Below are 23,100 nucleotides of genomic sequence, written 5' to 3' on the forward strand. Positions count from 1 at the left end.
TATAAAAAGCCTTGCCAAAGTCAAGGTAGATGACATCCACTGCTCTTCCCCCATCTATGCAGCCAGTAATCCATCACAGGCTACAAGGTTGGTCAAGCATTATTTCCCCTTGGTGAATCCATACCTGACTACTCCTGATAACTTTCTTCTCTTTCGATTGCTTGGAGATGGCATCCAGCACAAGCTGTTCCAAAACATTTCCAGAGACAGAGGTGACAGACTGCCCTGTTGCTTCCTGGATCCTCATTCTTGCCCTTTTTGAAGACTGGAGTGACACTGCCTATCCTCCAGTCTTCTGTCACCTCTCCTCTTCTCCAAGACCTGTCAAAGATGATAGAAAGCAGTTTGGCAATCACATCTGCCACTCCCTCAGCATATGTGGATGCATCCCACCAGGGCCCATGGACTTGTGCACATTGATCCCGCCCAGATGCTCCTGGACCATCCCCTCCTCACCCAGAGGGAAGCTCTTTCTCTCTTCCCTCTGGGGTCCAGGAGTCCCAAGGGGCAGACTTGGCAGCGAGGACCAAAGCAAAGAAGGCATTCATCATCTCCACCTTCTCAGCATCCCATTACCAGAACTCTCTCCTCGTTCAGCAGGGGATCTGCATTATACCTACTCTTCCTTTTACTATTAACATACTTAAAAAATCCTTCTTATTATCCTTCATCTCCCTTGCCAGATTTAACTCCAGGTGCGCTTTAGCCTTCCTTGTTGCATCACTGAAGGCCCTGACAACATTCCTAGACTCCTCCCAAGAGAACAGGCCCATTTCCACATTTCATAGACCTTCATCTTCCCTTTGATCTTATTCGCCCACGCAGGTCTCCTGCCTCCCTACCCCCATTTCCTACTCTTTAGGATGCATCGATCTTGAGCTTGGAAGAAGTGCTGTTTAAATGTTGCCCAGCTCTCACGGGCCCCCTTCTAGCACTCCAGCCCATGAGACACCTCCAAGTAGGTCCTGGAAAAGGTTGAAGATGGCTCTCTGAAAGCCCAAGGCAGCAATCCTACTTTTTGCCTTACTTCTTCCACTCAAAGTTTTGAATGTCACCATTTTATGATCGCTGCATCCCAAGCTGCCCCCAGCCTTCACATCCCTAACGAGCCCATCCCTGTTGCAAAGAACAAAGTCCAGAAGCACCCACCACCCTGTTGACTTCTCCACCACCAGCATCAGAAAATTACCTTCAGCACATTGAGGAACCATCTGAACCACGAGTGCCTGGCCGTGCTGCTCACCTAACAGATATCTGGATGATTACAGTCCCCCATGAGAGCTCAGGATTGTGAGGCTACATCCAGCTGCTTGAAGAAGGCCTCACTGACTTCATCCTCCTGATCTGCAGTACACCCCCACAGCGATGTCACCATATCTACCCGCCCCTTAAATCTCACCCATAGCCTCTCCACATATTCTTCATCCTCCCTCAGGTGGAGCTGGATATGTTCCACTAATGAAGGAAGTAATTAAGTCTTTCCGCAGTTTGGTTTTGTTAGTTTATCTGGATTGAGTGGGCACAGTTGAGCCATCCCCATGCAGGGCCTCATACTTGATGTACAGAAGCACCTGGGGGGTGGAGCAAGGAGGGTTTTCATTTGCAGCTGTGAGCACAGATTTGCCTCCATCCACACCTTTCCTTTGCGTTCTTGTCTCCAGCCTGACAAGATTTTTCCTCATCCTGATGGGATGCAGGCTGTTTTGTGTTTCGTTTTTTTTCCTTTGAAATAACCTGTCCATGCATGGGTGAATTGTGATTTCCCCGCTCCTTCTGTTTGTCCCCCATTGCACTTTTTAATCTATATATTTTACCCTGTAGCTTCGCCACAAGGCAGAGCAGGTCGTCTACCTGCTCATACCCCACACAGCTGTTCTGGCTGTTCTAACAGCTGTGTCCCATCATCTTCTTGCCCCTTACGAAGCCTTCTCTTTTCACCATGTGTTGGTGCTTTGTGGCCCTGGAGTATGGTAGCAGCTTTTTGTCTTTGATGGGGGAGGAAGGATTTGATCGCATCTCACTCCCAGGGGAAAAAACCACCCTCCACACTATCAGGCCTTTCCCACTTACCTGTTTAAAGGGCAATAACTGCTTACAAAGACAGTTTGGGGAAATGCTTTGTAGCAGCCCCAGGGAGTTAACAGAGGTCCATGAGTTTCCTGTGCAGACTGAGAAATGTTCAAAAGGAAATGTGGCTTCCTCTCCTCACCCAAGACACCATCGACAAGCATAGAAAACTATTTGGTGTATAAAGTAACTGCAACTGCAAAGCGGCTGCTCAGAAGAGGCTGCAAACCTGTCTGGGGTTGGAAGGAAATCTGAGCCTTCAGCACCGGAGGACATTGGGCATTTCTCTTCTGCTTCAAGGAGAGGAAGGTCTGAGCCACTTGCAGCCCTGCTTCCTTGCCTCATCCTGCACCATGACAGTTCCTCTGGAGAAGCCTGCAATGCTACTCTGGCTGCTGGTCATCACCTTTGCTGCAGCCCCCAAAGGTGAGAGCCTCAGTTTTCCTAGGATAAAAACAGGGAAATGGGTTTTGTGCACTTCCCTCATGTATGGGAGCTGTTGAGTCACAGCCTGAACCACTGATTGATCACTTGAGGCAAGGACTAGGTGAGCTGTGGGAGCACAGCTGAAGGCAATTCACACGTGCAACAGGAAGGGGTGGAGTATCCTAGCTGTATACTTCTCTTCTAACTGTACACCTCACAAGGGCACATCCATTGCCCAGGACATGCATCCTTTCAGAACTACTTTTCAAGGGATTGTGGCCACTCAGCACCCTTCTTTTCTCCTGCTAGATCCCGTGTCCTGGCTCGATGGACATTCTGTCAGTTGTGACAAGCAACCCTGAATGTGGAGCACAGCATGTGAAAGTAGTAAGGGGCCTTTGGGGACTCTGCACCTACCCCCTGTTACTGTTTTCATGTGTTTTTGAAGAGTGAGCACTCAGGTAGGGCGCGTGAAGGGTGGAGCGGGATTGCCTCCAGGGCTGGTGTTCTCAGTGGCACTGGGGGTGCCAGAGGGGCCACAGACTCCCTTATGGTAGGCAAGAACTGGGCTCTTTTCCTCTCTGTGTCCCTCGTGGTTTAATTTCCCTTTTCTCTGTCCTCAAAGCAGTGAAATGATTGCATAGAAAATGGTGCTACTTAGCTTGTCCTGCTCAGCTCTGCTGGGAGGTGAAAGAGGTGAGAGCCCACGAGCAGGCAGGCCCAGGTTTTCTCTGCTCGCCTGACCTGCCACTGCCAAAGTCTAAATTCCACAACTTTTAATGAATGCTTGCGTGGATATAATCCCCCCTTTTCAGGTGGTGGAATGCTGCTGCAGCACAGAAGAGGGGGTTTTCTGAGATTTTCCTAAGCATGGATTAAGGGAAGACAATGCCAATAACTGCCCGAGGGAGCTGTGTAGGATCCCACTCTGAGCAACCTTGGGATTTTCTGGGGATGCAGCAAGAGCCCCATGCTTCTTGATTCTTTGAAATTCATGTGCAACTGGCAAACCAATTCCCCACGTGTCTGTACCCACCCCGTTCCCTGTGCTTATGATGTGAGTCCAGATGCTGCTGGTGATGGAATATTTGGGAGAGGGCTGGGAACTCCATGCACGCCTTCTTCCAGGACTCCATATTAATGTTTATAGATATGCCATGTCCATCAGCCACTGCCCAGACTCTAGTGCATCTCCTTCCTGAACAGTTCTTCGGATGGTGCAAAGAAAAAGGGTTCTGGAATGTCTGAGCAGACTACTGCTCCCAGGGAGAAGTCCTGGAGGTGTGCGCGCGCATGCACACACACACACACACACAAAGAAGAAAAGGAGAAGGAGGGAGAGAGAGAGAAGGAGGGAGAGAGAGAGAAGGAGGGAGAGAGAGAGAAGGAGGGAGAGAGAGAGAAGGAGGGAGAGAAGTCAATCTTCATACCTTCTCTGTGTCTTTTCAGGCACCCTTCCCCAAATAGAAATGGTGACATCAGGTCCCAAGGAAGGGACAGTTTCAGGATCACTCCTCCTCACCTGCACTGTAAAAGGAACACATCTGGATAGCCCTTACTATGACTGGAACTGTGTCCGTCTGAATCCAAGAGGGGAGTTGCAATTTCTAGGCTGGATCTATCCTTTTGGGAATAACACTGGCTATGCCCCATCCTTCCAAGATCGAGTCACCATCTCTGCAGATAAAGCCAAAAACAAGGTTTCCCTGCAGCTGCACACCCTTAGTGCCACAGATAGAGCCACCTACTTCTGTTCAAGACAGCACACCACGAAGCAGAGGGAGGGAGTGGCAACACAAAGAGTGAGAAGACTGCTGTGGTGATAGGGCTTCTCAAGGAAGCAGTTATCCGTACAAACTCTGTGAAATAAGATAAAGTCTAAAAGATCTTGAAACTACCAATCAATCCATGCATAACTGAATTTGAAGTAAAGTTTGACATTGTAAAAGAAGTTTGAAATTAAACTTCATGTATACATAACTCCCACAGGCAGTCAATCCAAGACTTTTACACAGCATAAACTTTTCATCTAATTCATAAAATACTGTCGTCCTCACCTCCACCCTGCTTTTCCTTCAATCCCAAGAGAGTAAGAAGTGTAGGCCACACTCAGCTCAGGGCCTCTCTCAAGGTGGGGATGTTGTGGAATTGTCATAGGGGCTGCAGTGCAAGGATTCTTCCTGTGTGCAGCACAAATTGCCTCACGCTGCCCGAGTATCCTTTTCCTCTGAAGAGGGATTGTACCCTTGCTAGGGAGGTAGGTCACTGTCATATCTCTAAGAATGGAATAGCAAGGGTGGATGTTTGCTTTGTCACATGCTAGATCTGGAAATTGGGCCTGATCAGAGTCAGTCTGCATTTTAAAAACCTCCAGCAGTAACACGCCAGCATTGCTTAGTCTTCTTTGGTGAGTCCTCCTCCAGTCTGCTTTCGGTGGCCTCTGCTAGCCTGGGGCACAGCTCAGCCAGTCACGAGAGATTTCTTATCTGTGTTGGCACTTGTTCCAGGGAAGTCATGAATGGCATCTGTTCCTCCACTGACTTCTGACAGATGGGGGAATGCAAGAGCATGAGATGTATTATGAGCACTCTGATGCCTGACTGACACTATTTGTGTCAGTTTTTCCTTTCTACAGAGAGACAGACATCCGGACAGTGCTCAGAGCCCACCCAGTGCCTCTGCATGAAAGCCACTATGGCAGGACTGGATTTTCCTTCTAATGCTCAAATATGTCCCATCTCGTTCCAGAAGCTTTTTCCCTGGAAGAGCTGATGACATTTTTCTAGGGAGGAAATGTTTTCTGGAAACCTCCTCCTTACCTACAACTCCTCTGAAGAGGGATTTTTTTTTCTTTGTGACACCAAGACATTGTGAGGTGCAGACTTTGTCAGGTGCCTGGGAATATCTACAAGACATAGCAGAATTTGATCTAAAACTGGTTTCATATTCTGTGACCTCTCCTTCCAAGGCCAGTTGCCACCATTACAAAGCCAAAAGCAAGGAATCCCTGCAGCTGCATGCATAGCCTTACAAACGCACTCTTTGCACAGTGGTCACACAAGGCTTTTGTTGTGAAAGGAGCCTTTGAGCAAGGGACCATCAGGAGGGAGGAAGGTGCCACTGGTAGCATGGAGGTGATAGAGAAGAGGAGGAAGGACAGGAGAGATTTTTTTTTTTCATTCTGGTTCTTGCAAAGAGGAGAAAACTAGCAAGAGGTTAGGCAATACGGTGAGAGAAAGAGAGTCATCCTGCCCTGCATAGCAGGGAGAAATGAAAGATATAGGGAATCACAGAATAGCCAGGGTTGGAAGGGACCTCAAGGATCACAAATCTCCAATCCCCTGCCACATGCAGGGCCACCATCCTTCATCTTTAATACCAGCCCAGACTGCCCAGTTCCCCATCCAACCTGGCCTTGAACACCTTCAGGGATGGACAGTGCATCCACAGCCTCTCTGGGCAGCTGTTCCAGCACCTCACCGCTCTCATAGCAAAGAACTTCCCCTGACATCCAACCTCAATCTTCCCTTCCTCAACAATCACCTCCCTGTCCCTGCTGGCCACCCCTCTTCTGATGGAGTCCAGGATCTCATTTTCTTTCTGAGCTGTAATCACACACTTCTGGCTCATGTTCAGTTTTTCATCCATCAGGACCCCCAGGTCCTTCACCGCAGGTCTGCTCTCAAGGACTGCTCCTTCCAGTCTGTATGGATGCCTGGGATTCCTCCGGCCCAAGTGCAAAACTTTGCACTTTGCTGTGTTGAAGCTCATCAGGTTCACCCAGGTCCACCTTTCAAGCCTGTTGAGGTCCCTCTGAATGGCATCCCTTCCTTCCACCGTGTCAACCGTACCACTCAGCTGGGTGTCATCAGCTAACTTGCTGAGGGTAAGGGAACATGGCTGGAGATGGGAAGCACCTTCCTTGGACAGTGCAGGAGAGCACTGGGGTTGGAGCTCCTTCTGAAAGGGAGGTACTATGCTCTGCTCTTGGACAAGTCCACACCTTGAGAAAGCTATGATAAACAATTGATGGTCATGTCAAAAAAACTAACAAGAGACAATGGCCAAAAGGTCAATTAAACTAAGGTGAGTTGGGCTTCGAGCCTTACTTCAGGCTCAGCTGGGCAATGTCAGCACCACACCTCAGTTCCACACTCTTTTAGCTGTATGGAAAAGCTCATCCTGTGCAGCATGGACAAAACTATACATAAACTCCTGCTCAATGCTGTGCAGAATCTCTGGATGGGCCATCTCACACCCTGCTACAGCAAGACTCTGCCTGTTACGTAGCACAAGCTTGAGCCCTTTTACGTGTTTCAGGAGTTCTCAGATCTGGACCCACAGCACTCCTCACCTTTAACTTCAAGACCTGACAGTGACTGTCTTTAGATCCCGCTGGATTTCTCCTGTCTGAGTCTGGTTCTTGAAGTAAGGAATGGATGAGCAGGCAACAAACGAGAATGAAGATAGGCTGAAGAGCCAGGTCCAGAGCGTGGTGATCAATGACAAAATCTATTTGTATGTCAGTCAGTGGCAGTGCATCACTGGGACAAATACTGGGTCCAGTCCTGTTGATCTCCATTAATGATCTGGGCGGTAGGCAGGTCTCAGCAAGTACCTGATGACACAAAACTGGGAGGTACTGGAAGGCTACGATGGTGTCTCCCTTGAGCCTTCTCCTTACTGAACAAGCCCAGCTCTCTCATCCTTTCTTCATAGGAGAGATTTTCAAACCCTCTGATAATCTTTGCGGCACTCCTCAGGATCCATTCCAATAGTTATATGTCCTTTTTGTGCTAGGAGCCCCATACCTGGGTGCCATACTTCAGATGGAGCCTCACTAAGCCTTCTTGAATATTACTAAAGCCACTGAGCACACTCTGGCTGCAACCATTCAACCAATTCCTTAATCCACTGAACAGTTTACAGTTCAAATCCGTATCTTCCCCAGTTCAGAAACACAAAGGTGGTGTGAGTCCATATCAAAGGACTTGCACAAGTCAAGATAGATGACATCAGTTGCTCTTCTTTTGTCCTGATCCTTTCACTCCATCATAGAAGGCCACCAAACTGGTGAAACACAATTTGTTCTTACTGAAGCCATGCTGACTATCTCAGATCACCTCATTATCTTGCACGTACCTTAAGAGAGCTTCCAGGAGGATCTGTTAGATGATCTTCCCAGGCACTGACGTGAGACTCATCAGTTTGTAGTTTAATGGATCATCCTTTCTACCCTTCTTATTAATAGGAGTGATGTCTCCTTTTTTTCCTGTTGCAAAGAATTTCACCTGGCAGTCATGACTTTTCAAATATGAAAATAGATTGGCAACCACATCATTCAGTTCCTTCAGGACCCTGGGATGTGTGTCATCAGGCCCCATGGCCTTGTACACATTCAGTCACATCAGGTGGTCTCAAACTTGTTGGAAGAGACTTTGGAGATCATCAAGTCCAACCATCACTTCATCACCACCATGACTGCTAAACCATGTCCCTCAGTGCAACATCACACATTTCTTGGACAGCGCCACCTCCCTTAACCTGCTCCAATACCTTGCCACTCTTTTTGAGAATAGATTTTTCATAACATCCAACCTGAAGCTCCCCTCACACAACCTGAGGCCATTCTATCATTAGACACCCAGGAGAAGAGGACAACATCCACCTCACTGCAACCTCCTGTCAGGGTTGCAGAGAGCAACAAGATCTCTTCTGAGCCACTTCTTGAGACTAAACAGTCCCAGCTCCCTCATAAGACTTGTGCTCCAGACACCTCACCAGCTTCATTACCCTTCTTTGAACACTCTCTCCAGGGTCTCTCCAGGTCTTTCTTGTAGTGAGGGTCTCAAAACTGAACTCAAGGTACAGCTCCATCAGTGCCAAATACAGAGGGATGATCACCTTCCAAGTCCTGCTGGCTGCACTATTTTAATACAAGCCAGCGTGTCATTGCCCTTCTCAGTCACCTGGGCACACTGCTGGCTCATGTTTAGCTGGCTGTTGACTACCACCATGTATTATCAGTGAATACACAGGTATTATAATTAAGAAATATATAAGAGAGTTTGGCTAAGCAGGTTATTACACCAAAAAGAATAAATAGAGGGCTTACCCTTGTCCTGGGCTTGCTAGAAAACTCCAAGAGAAGCAATCTCCAGAAGAGATCCTTCCCCAGTGGCAGTCAGCTCTTCAATGGGTCTAGGAGAGGTGCAGCCAGGCTCCACTCCTTCTGGTAGCACAGAAGAATGAGTCTCCCAGGGCAGACTCACTGCTCATCTCAGGTGGACAATCAGAGGTTCAGGCCATGATTCAGCAGTTCCCATACACACCTCCAGATCTTTTTCTGCCACTCAGCTTTCTAGCTACTCTGCCCCTAGCAATGCATAGAGTTATTGTGACTAACATGAAGGACTCAGGCACCTCGTCTTGTTGAAGCTCATACAATTGGCCTTAGCCCATTGATTCTGCCTATCTAGATCACTCTGTAGGGCCTTCCTACCACCAAAGAGTTTGACGCTTCCTCTCATCTTAGGTGTCATCTGCAAACTTACTCAATCCCCTTGTCCAGGCCATTGTTAGACATAAGAAATAGTGCCAGTCCTGTACAATTAACGAATATACAGATGTTCAGGTATAACAGAGAGCATGGCTATGATGTTATTAAACCAAAGCAGGAAACAGAAATAATAGGTACACTCACCCATAACCTGGGCTTGTGCAGGAAACACCAGTGGAGCAGATCACCTGAGAGATCCTTCCCCACTGGCAGTCAGCTCTTAAATGGGGTCTAGGAGAGGTGCAGCCAGGCTCCACCCCTTCCTGCAGCACAGGTGATTTGCCTTCACCTGTGCTCCCGTGGCTGACTCATTGCTCACCTCAGGTGATCAATCAGAGGTTCAGGCCATGATTCAGCAGCCCCATGCACTCCACCCCTTCACGGTGTGAACCAATGATTAGGTTGACTAAAGGATGAGCTTTCCCTAATACAGAGATCCAATACACCATGACGCTTATACAATTTCATCGCGACACATGTTGGTAAATTTCAAGATGAGTGAACGTTGATATCCTTTTATGGGCCAGTGCTTGATGATGTTACTGGAGACATGCAGTTGTGAGGTGCAGGTCTGTCCTATGTTTCATCATCCCACGTAGACCGTCACCAGGTGTTACACGTGATCTGACAGTAACACAGAGATGTTTTTGATGACATTTCATTTCTTCCGGTGATCCTGAAGGCTCAAAGACTCACAGGGAGAAATACAGATGTTTCAGAGGTACCAAGAGGGGAAGGTCTGCCCTCCAGGGCAACATACAGGCCGTGTTTCTATCCTGGGTCAACACTTCCGCTTGTACAGGGGCGCGTCCTGGCCGCCTGTACCACACTTTCTGACTGGATGTCTGTGGCTGCATAATAATATCAGGCACCAAAGGGGGTGTCCTGATCTGCCATAGGGACATGATGGGAGTCCCTTTAGCAATGAAGATCAGAGTGTTGACCACAACATCAGTTGGCCATGTACCTATTACTGGAGGGACTACTGAGCCTCCCACCTCCAACAATCTCCCCCAAGGTGCAAGAAGGCCACACCACTTGGGTCCTACCTGCACCTTTCAAGGCCATTTTATTCTATTCTGGGTGCCAGATCTAAATTCTCAGGGGCAGGGAGCAGAAGATTATTTTCATTACCAACCGGGGGTCTTATCTGATGATCAGTGCCCATAATTTGGATCCTAAGCAGGGTGGCCCATGTTGTCTGCAACATTCTCAGGGCACTGGGTCTGCCATCTCAGGGTCTTTCATTCAGGTCCCGCAAGGTTTCATACAGTCTTTTTGTCCACCCCTGCAGGGACTGCGGGTCTGTCTTCAGGGCAGCCTTAAGAATACCATTATAACGTTCGATGAGGCCTGCCCCCGTTGGATTATATGGCAGGTGGAATTGCCATTTGATGTTATTTTCTTTTGCCCAGCGCTGTATCTCTGCACCCGTAAAATGAGTTCCTTGGTCGCTCTCGATGACTTGAGGTGTCCCGTAGGCAGACATCAGTTTCATGATTGCCTTGATGGTATATGCGTGGTTTGCTGTCGGCACTGAATAGGCCTGCAGTAGCCTACTTGCAGTGTCAACACAGGTCAGGGCATATCTCACCTCCTCAGACCGAGGAAGGGGCCCGATGTAGTCGACCTGCCATCGCTGGAGAGGATTATGTCCTCTAGCAAGATGGGCTGTTGTTTCGGGCAGCGGTCTCAGTCTCATCTTTGAGCAAGTGTCGCAATCCCGGCATGCCTGGACGATGTCAGGTAGCTGTATGGGCAGTCCCCATGCTTTAGCAGCTGCCCACATTGTCTTTTGTCCCACATGCCGTAGCTTCTGATGTAACCAACGGGCGATGTTCTCGGATGGTGAATTCTCAATCCATCGAACTCGGGCCAGCGTGTCGGCTTCATCATTTCCCGGTGACCGTAGGGGCTGATGACCAGAAACATGGTAGACACGTACAGTCCTGTGTTTGACTGTATTCCATATGTCTGACCACATGTCCTTGCCCCAGATCGGCTGGGTATGGATAGTGCATTCCATCCATCTGTGTACCAAGCAGCTTCAGGGATAGGGTATTTTCTCTCCTGAATGGGACTCTTCTGCGGTGGAGTGACCAGTATTTCTCTTGGTGCATCACTGTGATACATTACCGGATCTTCTGGAGTTCTTCTTTCAAAGGGGATGAAGACAGACTGCTCCTTGGGCTGAGATAGGTGACCCATCGTGCCACTGTTTGTGTTTGGGCCACCCCTGTCTTAGGAAGGTGGGTCAGATCTTTCACCCACCCCTGAATCAGCAGAGTGGTCTTGACTATAACTTCAGCTGTTTGAGTTATTGGCTCTACTGCCTGCAATGCCAATAGCTGTTTTTCAATCACACTGTATCTTTCTTCTGCTCCGTGCCAAACCTGAGACCAGAAACCAATGGGGATCCGAACAGAACTCTGGCGTTGCCACAGGCCCCAACCAAAGCCATCTAGAGTGATGTGAACATCTAACTCGGATGGGAGGGTAGGATCAAATATACCCAATGCCTGGGCTTGTTTAACTGCCAGTTTCGCCTGTTGAAAAGCGTCCTGTTCTGTTTTCCCCCAGTCCCAAAGCTGCCCCTTTTTTGTGAGTCTATACAGTGGCCTTAGCAGCTGCCAAGTGGCCAGGTGAGGTACAAAGGAAAGCCAATAACCCAATATACCTAGAATCTCTTGCAGCTGCTTCGATGTTGTAGGGACTTGGAACGCCTGAACCTTATATTTTCCTGACCAAACCACCCCCAGGAATTTTACAGACAGGCTGGGACCTTGCACCTTTTGGGGATTTATTGCCCATCCCGTCTGTTGTAAATAGGCGGTTAATGAATCCGCCGCCTGTCCTACTGCCTCCAGTGAGTCGGATGTCAGCAGGAGATCATCAGTATAGTTATACAAGTTAACATTATCAGATTTTTCCAGTCGGCCAGATCACGCGCCACTAGATTGTGACAATACGTTGGTGAATGCACGTACCCGTGGCAGGACCTGAAAGGTCCCCATGTGAATGCAAACTGATCTTGCGATTCCTCAGCAATTAGGATACTGAAGAATGCATTTGCTAAATCTAGGACACAATGATAGGTTTTTATATCCCTGCTCAATGTGTCCATTAGGGAGGCAATATGGGGTACGGCCGCATGAATAGGCGGCGTGACCTTATTTAATTCCCTATAATCTACTGTCATTCTCCATGTGCCATCCAACTGGCCATATGGGGGAATTATATGGGCTTTGGGCAGGTCGTATAAATGCCCACTTTTTCTAATTCCTGCACCATTTTTGATATTTCATCCTGCCCACCCGGGAGTCTATACTGTCTCACAGTAATCCGGCGTGGTTACGGCAGGCAAATTGGCCCATGTTTCGCATGGCCTCTTAATATTGCCTGCACCGCCTGGATACTGATACATCTCTGTCGGAGTCTGAACTCTCCCACGGTTGTCTGGAGAGCCAGACCGCATAGAATATCTATGCCCAAGATGTATTCCTGGTCTATTCCTGGGGCAATAGATACCTTATACTCCCAGGGTGGGAGACGCCCAACTCCCAATTTTAACCATGTTTGGGTGACAGGAATAGTTTGTCCCCCAAAACCACCAATCATCACTCTGTCTCCATCAAATTTGTTTGGATCTCTGTAAATGATTGATGTTTCTGCTCTAGGGTCCACTAATGCTATAACTCTCTGAATATTTTTTCGGGACCAATACATCGTTAATTCTACATAGGGCCTCCGGTCCTGTCTGGAGGCCCTAGGGGGACTAACATCCCCCGTCACGCCATGAACTGTGCTAGGGCCAATTCTTTTGCTTCCGATGGCTCAGGCATCGTGGCCCGAGACACCTGAGGTGTTTTTTTTTTCCTATTAGGGACAATGAAATCTTCTAGGTTCCATGTTGTTCTTGGTATTCTCTCTATAACCCTTACCCTTGGTTTCTTAGGGTAGTTTTGAAATTTTTGATTGTCCTTCAGTTGTCTTCAAAGCTGGAGAAGGACATGGTTGGGCTGGCCGTCAATCTTAGCATATTTAGCAAAATTTATTTTCCTGATCAGTGAAGTTGGTTGATTCAGGAGTCTGGTCATCATGTATTGAAATGTTACAAACGTGACCTATTGGAAGATGCAGAATTGGTTTCTTCCCTGTTTATATGCCAAGTTCTTGCTCCAACTTTTCGATACAGTCTTTCAAAAGTATTATTCCTCATTTCCACATGATTTAAAGCATTTAATAGTGGCCATGCCACCATGGAAGCAGCCCATTGTCTTTCTTTCATGATCAGTATGTCCTTGCTAAGTCCCTGAAAGTAATCCGCCATGCGATATGGGGAGATGTTTCCCATAACACGTAAGGGACCCCATTTTTCAATGATGACTGGTAGTTCATAATAGAGAGATCCCACAAATCCTGGGATCTGCCCTGGAATCATTTTATCTAGGGGGGTAATGTTCTCCCCCTTGACCCATTTAAAGAAATTCCATAGGAAGGACATAATGTAAACTTAATATATTTGGTCTAGCTTGCCACGTGTACAATTAATGAATATACTGATGTTACGGTATAGCAGTGTGCAATTAATGAATATACAGATGTTCAGGTATAACAGAGGACTTGGCTACGATGCTATTACACCAAAGCAGGAAACAGAAATGATAGGTAAATTCACCCATAATCTGGGCTTGTGTGGGAAACTCCGGTGGAGCGGATCTCCAGAGAGATCCTTCCCCACTGGCATTCAGCTCTTAAATGGGGTCTAGGAGAGGTGCAGCCAGGCTCCATCCCTTCCTGCAGCACAGGTGAATTGCCTTCACCTGTGCTCACCTCAGGTGATCAATCAGAGGTTCAGGCCATCATTCAGCAGCCCCATACAAGTCCCAGTACGAGGAACATCACTGGTGACCAATAGCCAAATGGACTTAACTCCATTCACCATCACTCTCTGGGTCTGGTCACCCAGCCAGTTTTTAACTCAGCAGAGTCCAGCTGTCCAAGTCACAGGCTGCCATCTTCTCCAGGAGAATACTGTGGGAGACAGAGTCAAAAACTTTGCTAAAGTCTAGGTAGGTTACATCCACAGCCTTTTCCTCATCCAGTATGTGAGTCGCCTGGCCAGAAAAGGTGATGAGGTTGGCCAAGAAAGACGTGCCTTTTGTGAACCTATGCTGGCTAGACCTGATCCCCTGTTTGTCCCACACATGCTTTGTGATCTCACTCAAGATGATCTGCTTCATGACCTTCCTCAGTACTGAGGTCAAGCTGACATGTTTGCAGTTCCCAAGATTCTCCATTCAACCCTTCTTGTAGATGGGCATGACATTCACAAGTCTCCACTCACTTGGGACCTCCTAGGTTAACCAGGACTGCTGATAGATGATGGAAAGTGGCTCGGCAATCGCTTCTGTCAGCTCCCTCAGTACTCTTGGGTGAATCCCATCTGGTCCCATGGACTTACATTAATGCATCTTTTGTTAACATTTACTACTGTGGCCCGATTAAGATCTAATTTGCTTTAATTTGCTAATATTCTAGCAATATCCTTCTACTCTTCCTGAGCTGTCTGCCCCTCCTTCCAAAGGTGGTGAACCTTTTTGGTGAACCTTTCTTTTTTTTCCTGGAATCTCAAGGAAAGCTCCCTCTTCTGCCAGATCAGTCTTCTTTCCTAATGGCTCATCCTGCAGCACACAGAAATGGTCTGCTCCTGCATCTTTAAGATATCCTTCTTGAGGAATGCCCATCTTTCCTGGATCCCTTCAGGACTGACTCCCAAGAGACTCTCCCAAACAGTATCCTTAAAAGTCCAAAGTCTACCCTCCCGAAGTTGAAGGTAGCTGTCCCTCTTCCTAACTTCAACAAGAACAGAGAATTCTGTCATTTAGTCATTGCTATGCCTAAAATGGCTTTCAGCAACCATAACTCCCAGCAATCCTTTGTTTATAACCAGCAGGTTTAGCAGGGCACCTTACCAGATATGACAGAAAGTTATCTCCCGCATATTCCAGGAACCTCCTAGATTTTTCCTCTCCATTATATTGCATTTCTAGCAAATGGCTGGCAAATTGAAGTCCCCTTTGAGAACAAGGGCTAGCAATTGTGTGACTTCTGCCAGCTGCTTATAGAATTCTTTGTCTGTCTGTTTATCCTGCCTGGATAATCTGTCTATAACAGACTCCCACCAAGATTTCAGTCTTGGCCTTCCCTCGATCCATACCCATAAGGACTTGACTATATCACTGCCAGTGCTGAGCTCAACAACATCAAAACACCCCCTAACACAGCTTCTGCACTCACAGCCCCACCTCTCCTTCCTTGTCTATTCCTCCTATAGAGCTTTTGGCCCTCCATTGCAGCACTCCAGACATGGGAATGATCCCACCATGTTCAAGTGACAGTGATCAAGCCATAGTTTTTCTGCTGCACAGAGGTTCTAGTTTCTGTTTGTTGCCCAGGTTGCATGCACTGGTTTACAAGCACTTCAGCTGGGCTGCTGGTCTCACCCCTGACCCTGGAATGCTGCCCCTAGGCTCATCTCTAGTGAGCTGGTTTCATCTCCTCCTCCTAGTTCAAAGCCTTGTCAATGAGCCCCACCAACTCCTGGCCTACAATTCTTTTTCCCATTTGAGAAAGGTGAACCCCACCTGTTGCCAGTAGGTCTCGTGCTGTATAAACACCCCATGACAGAGAAACAAAATTCCACTGATGGCACTAACCTGTTAGCCAAGTATTGACCAGGTGGATTTTCCTGTTCCTTTCTAGAGTAGTCCTGATACGTAAGACAAAATTTAACTGACAGATAACGTGTTTGGATACAGGTGGTCTCTGGCGTAAAGAAAATATCCTACTGTCAATCTTTGGAAGTTTATTGAAAACATACCAATAATCTATTTCTTTGAGTGAAAAGGGTTCTGACATGCAATTTCACAAAGTTGGGACAATGTTTCAGTGGGAGAAGCATATCTACCGCATCTTTTATCTACCATATCTCTTTTTATCTTTCATATACTTTTATCTACCATAAAAGTGATACTGGCATTGTTATTTTTAATTTATGGCAATTGCTCTGTGGTTTGACTATCCAGCAACAAAAAAACAGAGAGAAAGACAAAATGCAGCATTCAAAAGACATCAAAGAGAGGATGTCAGCTGGTACTGAAATGAAAACAAAGGTTTTTGTATGACTGTTCATTACTGTGTGGACTAGGTATCACAGTGATTGAAGGGAGCTGAACCACCAAACACAAACTGATTTCCTGGAGAGCCTGATAGTGTAACATATTTCACTTCTTCACAGTCTCGACGAACAAATTTGAGTCTGATAATGTTTCAAGCTATGGGACAATCACTGCATGCCATGTCGCTTTATCTTGTACTCAAATATGGATTTGGGTCTCATTTCATTTTGAACACTGAATTATTAGCTCCAAGTCAGCCGGCAGGGTTTCCATCTAACTTAGTTATTGTGCCCCATTTGTAGCCATTAGAGAAAGAGCCTGGAGCTGGACTTAATGACCCTCGTGGGCTCCTTCCAACCCTGTCCAACCAGCACTCCTGCACAGATCCTTCAAGAACCACTACGGCATCTCTGTACGCCCAGCACCCCTGTCTGGATGCCAGTCCTGCCTTGCAGCACACACAAATGTAAGAGAGTCATAAGCAGCTGAGGGGGTCAGCACAGCTGTTGATCACTTGTGAGCAGTTCGTCGATATCTTTAAAAGCCACCATGCAATAAATCACAGACTTATTTATTTTTAATACAGTTCGTTTACATATTACATAAGCATTCTTTTGTTTTATTGTTTTAAGCCGTACCTGTGGAATGGAGAATCTCATCACACCTACACACTGAAGAATGTATATACATGAAGTTTATCTTTCCCTGAACATTATGTTTCACACAACTCTCCAGAGGCAGGTGGTTGGAAAGGTGCAGAATCTGACCATCATGCACAATTTGATTAATTTGCTTCGTACCATCCACACCAAAATACTTATTTAATAGCTCCTCCCATCGTATAATTTAACTACCAAATGAACTCTTAGCAAATACATGGCTTCCTAAGGTACTAAATTACCCTTAGCCCTGGGCCATCCAGAAAGATAACTGTTCTAAAAGCCCAGAATGAGAACATTCCTCTTCTTTGTCGCCAAAAATGAATATAAATTAATAAGTGAATAAATAAACAAATACTCCAAGGTGAGCATACAAACACTTCTGAAACCCCATATAGTTTTGCTAATTGTTGTAGAATCATACTTACACACCTTTTGATTTTTAATTAGGCTGAAATCTGTGAGTGTTCCCAGGGACACATTATCATCCTGCAGGTCCCAGTCAGGTCCAAATCCCCCCTTTTGACCCTGCTGCAGGTTGTTATTTCTTTGTGTGGTGTACGTAATACAAGTACCACATATGATGTATGACTGTCTGTCTCATCTGAATTACTGTGAAATGAAAGGGAAGGAAGAGGCACTTTTTGCAATGAGGTATTTCACTGTGTGGAGAACTTGGTGTAGCACAGTGGTACAAACACTCTAGGACTTAATGCAAAAACCTGAGACTGCAAAAGGAAGCAAACATCTCAAAGAAAGAAAAAATTGGAAGTATTGAAGGAGAAAACTGCACAGTTCCTGTGAGCTTTTATTCTGGAAGTATACTGCTTCTTGAGCAAGCAAAAGAGAAGAGAAAATGGTTTTAAAAGATTTGGCATGCATCAAGTTGTTTGAAATCACTCTACTACAAAAACATTGTTATCTTCACTCACCATTTTGTAGAGATTCCATGGCATTCCATTCACAGATCCTTTGGAGTAGCTGTAATTTCATTCTTTGATTTAATACACCTTAGACATGTGGTGAGAAAAGTGTTTTTTTGACTATGAAGAAATACTGTGGCAACAGACAAGCTCGTATTTGGAAGTGGGATCACCTTCTCAGTTGAATCAAGTAAGTTCCGCTTGTATTTACTACTAATTCTTCATTTTGGGGTGGACAAAGGCATAGTGGGATATTGTGGTTTGAGTTTTCTGCTTCTCGGGATCTCTCGAATACATACTTTCCAACCAAGGTGTCTGGGTCCTGTCTTCACCTGACAAATCCTTTCAGGAGCAACAATATTGGTTTCTTAGCTGTGTGCATCAGCATTGCTCCACAGATCTCCAACCCCAGCCCTCCTCACCCTTCAGTACCTGCACTATTTTGTTTAACACTGCATTAATTACACCCAGCGGGGATGATATTCTGTCCTAGCTTTAGTATGAGGTAAAAGTTGTTTTTTTTTCATTTGTGTAAAACTAAGGTGCATAGAAAGGAGAAGGGAGATGTAAAGTGCTTCAGGAGAAAAGAGGTCTTATGGAAAGGCAGGACATACAGGTTTTAGCAATAACTGCTTGAAATGTGAGAAAACACTGAATATTTGGAATGCCACTCTCCAAAAGGAAGTTTTTGTAAGGATATTCCTCTTCAACAGCCTTTGTGTGGGAATGTCAAAATTAGGACAACAGATGAGTTTATTGGGTTAATTTCTATTGTCCTAAAACATTCAGTTGTGTACCACCGCCCTCCACTTGCCCTCTGCTCTGTCCTGATTCACATACCTCATTTCAATGCTCCCCATGGTTTCCAGATACTGAAATAATTGCCCAATGGCATTTTATAACCCTGTAGAGACCTGGTCTCTAGCACCTCCAGGATCAGGACACCCACAGCTCTCTGGGCAGCAGTGCCAAGACTTCACCACCCTCTGAGTAAAACATTTCTAACATCTAAACTAAATTTCCCCTCTTTTATTTTAAAACCGTTTCTGCTTGTGTAAAAAGTTGGTCCTCCTCCTGTTTGTGAGCTCCCCTCAAGGCCTGGAAGGCCGCAGTGAGGTCCCCACAGCCTTCTCTTCCTAGGCTGAACACCCCCAACTCCTCAGCCCGTCTCCATAGCAGAGGTGCTGCAGCCCTCAGAGCTTAAACATTTGAGCTGCCAGGGAACCGTGGGTTAGCTGGTCCCTAATGGATGAGAGCTAAGAATGATAGCATAGCCAGAAGACTACCAGCCAGAACTTGTCCCACTGAACGAGTAGGTTAGGCTTGGGTGCCCAAGATATGAATTGAGGTCAGTTCTCAAGTCAAAGCCCAGATCAATAGGGTCCATAGCAACGTAGGATCATAGAATCACTGAACTGCTTGTGTTGGTAGAGACCTTAAAGATTATCTATTTCCAACAACCCTGACATGGGCATGGTCAGCTCCCACTGAATCAGGTTGCTCAGTGCCCCATCCAACCTGGTTGTGAACACTTTCCAGCATGGGGCATCCACAACTTCTCTGAGCAACTTGTTCCAGTACTTTACCATTCTTATCATGAAAAATTTCTTCCTAATATCTAAGTTAAATCTACAGAGTTTTTTACTTTTAAGCCATTACTCCTTAACCTATCACTACACTACCTGATCCAGAGTCCCTCTCCAGCTTTCCTGTAGGTCCCTTTTAGGTGCTGGCAGGCTGCTATTACATCTCCCCACAGGATTCTTTTCTACAATAACCTTAACTGTCTCAGCCTCTCTTCATAGGAGAATTGCTCCTGCCTCCTGATCATTCTTATGGTTCTTCTCTGGACTCACTCCAATAGGTCCTACTTACATTGGGAGCCCCAGAGCTGTATGCAGTATTCTAGGTGGGGTCTTACAAAAGATTCCACATCCAGACATACGCTGTGATACTGTAGGAGCTGTAGTGTAGGTGCAAACGAAGCATTTATAACCTCAGCTTAAACCAGCTCACGCATGAAAGAGACATGAATCAGCTCCAAGTCACAGCAGCTGAACTTCCAGGATAGGCAATATATATGAATAGGTAAGGAAATCTTTTCCAGAGTGGGTTTAAGCATTCCAGAGACATCTTGTTTTTCTGCTAGATTTTCATAGTAATGGTAGGGATAGCCTTAACTGAAAGCTTATATGCTTAGTTGCAAGAATGCATTATGGATTTCCTGGAGACTTGTTTCTTTTGAAGGAACAGACAGAGCGAAGACAGAGTAAGTGGGTTACGTGAAATGGCACTAAACTACTCTATTAGATGACGGAGTTTTTTCTTTAGGATAGCTCCACGTTATGCCATGAAAAGATCTCATAACTTGGTAATCTCTCTGGAGCTCAAGTGATTAAAATTATCAGTCAAAATCCCACAGTTATGCTCCTTTTCTGTCTTTTATCTGCTCCTTGGGAAATAGAAGAAAACTGTAAGCACAGAAAGACACTCAGCTGTCAGAGGACAAACATAACTGAACCGTGTCTGACTGCAGATGAGTTAGCTCATCTGCAGAGTAGCTCATCTGGAAGAGTATGCAGAAGATAAAATTATCACAGAATTATGTTTCTTTTTCAGAAAGACAAGAAGATTCTACACCAGATGTCATTGCAATTAAATCAAAGGAATGCAAACAATATGGCAATGTATCGTACATAGCTTGTTTGGCAAGAACGTTCTACAAGAACATCAGTCTTGATGGGCCCAAGGGTGTCATTGCGTATGATCTGAAGGAACCTATTCTCACATCAGAGGGGATGTACAGTACCTTGAAAGTAGTTGGCATAGAACCAGATACAGAAGGGACCTGCAAAGCTGTGCAAAAGGGGAACAAGACAGTAGCGAGCACAGTCCCACCAGGTACAAACACAAACTGATTCTGTTAGATGACTCTTCCAAAATACTTTCTTGTTCTTTGAGAATTTAACAGCAACAAGTTGGGTACAGTCAGAAAGATGTTTAGGAGCTTAGTTAGGTGGAAATTAGATATTCAGAAGAACCCAGAGTAGATTATCTTAATTCAGCTTTGTAAGCACCTAGAGTTTTCTTCTCAAAACACAAAGAGGAAAAACAACCAACCAAACAACAAGAGCAACAACAAAAAACACCAAGCAGAAGCCAAAACCAAAACCCTTAGTGTTTGGGTGCCTACTTTTATCTAAAGCAAAAAAGTTCAAGTCATGAGTATATGTATAACAGTAGAAAGTCTGAGATAACATATGAAAACAAAAAGAAGTAAGAAGTTTGATTTTTTGCTCTAAATCTTATGGTTATTTTGATTTTTTATTTTTCTTATGGTAAAGTGCATTTCAGAAAGGAGACAAAATTCTCAACAACCTGACGGATTTTTCTAGCAATCACATGTAATCAGCTAGTATTTCTCTTGATATTAAGTTCAGAATTAATTACCTACCTTTCATCTGATACTCTAATTCTACTGCTGGGAAACAGTGTGTAGGTGTGTTTTGTGTAGTTCCTGTTCATCTGGTTTAGAAACAGTTTATAATGTCTCTCCATCATTCAACAGAAGAGAAAGATGAAGAACTAGTGGCAGAGAATGCTTGCAACTTTACAGATGCCTTTAAAAAAGGTTAGTTACCTCAAACAGTAATATTGTCAATGCACTTTACCGGGGATTCAGTAGTAACATATGAAAATGGTACAGAAATGTCTGAATTGTAGATACTGGTTAAGCAAGAAGTTTCACTCATTGTGGATTCAGAAAAAAGACATGAAAAAAATGCTGCTTCTGGTGCAAAAATGTCAGATTACTTTACTGAGGAATAACATGCCATTTCAAGTTAACAGATTGATAGATGACAAATTTCATTGGGGATCAATCAACAATGGGGATCAACCTCTTCACCAAGCAGGCATCTCCTCCTCCTGTCCCTGAATACATTCCTTTGCCATCTTTCCCCCTTTCATCTATGATGTGTGAATTTTCATTTAGTTATTTATTTGGGTAATGTGAGACCGCAATCGCTTACATCGTTGTTTTTTTTTGTTTTGTTTTTTGTTTTTTTTTCCTCTCAAGATGTCAAAATGGAGAAAATGAACATGCTGTTCATGGTTGTTTTGGGTTTGAGGGTCCTGCTGACAAAATGCATCGCCTTCAACATGCTCATGAGTATCTGTTCATATTCTGAGGTAGGAAATACATCATTCAGTTCTTGGGAGCATAGGAATCAGGTGAAGGAACTGCAGATCAGTTGGCTTTGCATCCTTCTGTAAACCCACTACAAGTTATATCTGCTTTTCCATCTTCCACTGAACTATTCAATGTTTTCAGTGACTGATTAATTGGCTGCTAGATCAAGCTAGTCCCAAGTAGCTCAGATTATATCAGAGATAGAACACAAAGTCTGGAGAAAAGTCCAGATCAGCATGGACTGTAAGGGAATAATCCCCAAACACAACAAATTTGAAAATGGGAAGGAAAACAAGGGAGGGAGAATTCTGAAGAATAGGTATACAAAATGACCCAAAAGATTATCCCATCCATTCCAAATTAACAAATCTCTTTAAACAAATGTTTCTCTTTCAGGTACTAGGTAAGTGAGCCAGCAGGGGGCTGAAGAAGAGAAGGAGATAATACATAGCAGTATAATTCAAACTCTATGGCTCAACTTTGCTCATAATAACCGTCTGAAGAAACAAAGAAGCACCCCCCCCATTCCCAGTTCCTGTAGATTTGATTAAGTCCCATCACTTCATCAAGGTGTTCTTCAGTTAACATCATCTGAAAGCTATCGTAAACTGTTAATACTGCCAAACTCTTGCTTTTTTTCAGTTCCATTTACTGTTAAAACAACAATTTTTTATTTCTTATTTCCATATGAATTTTCCTTCATCCTTATGCTAAGCATGAATACTTTATTTTCTCACATCTCTTACTTTATCCACTGCATTTAAGTATCCAAATATCCTAGTTTTGAAAGTGTTAAAACTGAGCTATCTTACTTACTATGCTTTAAAAATAACATCTCTAATCATATTGCATTACTGTCTACAGAAGCAATGCCACACTGTTTAGGGATACCTAAGCATAGAGGAAATATTGTATGGTACTAATTTTTAAAGACTTAACTAGTGGTAATTTTCTAGCGTATGTAATCTCTATTGATCTCTACTGGACCTGAAAGAACTCACTCTAGTCAGATCTATAGTAGGACTTTCATTTGTTTCTCTTCTTCAGAACATTTTTCTCTTTGTTAAATATATGGATGCAGCATTTTAGGTTT

The 23,100-nt window shown here is 45.1% G+C and overlaps 1 gene segment (V, D, J or C); it reads left to right on the forward strand.

Annotated features, from left to right (window-relative positions):
- The first annotated feature begins 1,986 nt into the window (after positions 1-1,986).
- LOC100540951 lies at positions 1,987-22,918 on the forward strand. The segment is given in 5 exon segments: positions 2,179-2,493; positions 20,435-20,716; positions 21,384-21,446; positions 21,894-22,006; positions 22,404-22,918. Coding segments are annotated over 5 exon segments (546 nt in total).
- Positions 22,919-23,100: the final 182 nt, after the last annotated feature.

The sequence above is a fragment of the Meleagris gallopavo genome, chromosome 10 (genome assembly GCF_000146605.3).
Source record: "Meleagris gallopavo isolate NT-WF06-2002-E0010 breed Aviagen turkey brand Nicholas breeding stock chromosome 10, Turkey_5.1, whole genome shotgun sequence".
NCBI classification, from domain to species: domain Eukaryota; kingdom Metazoa; phylum Chordata; class Aves; order Galliformes; family Phasianidae; genus Meleagris; species Meleagris gallopavo.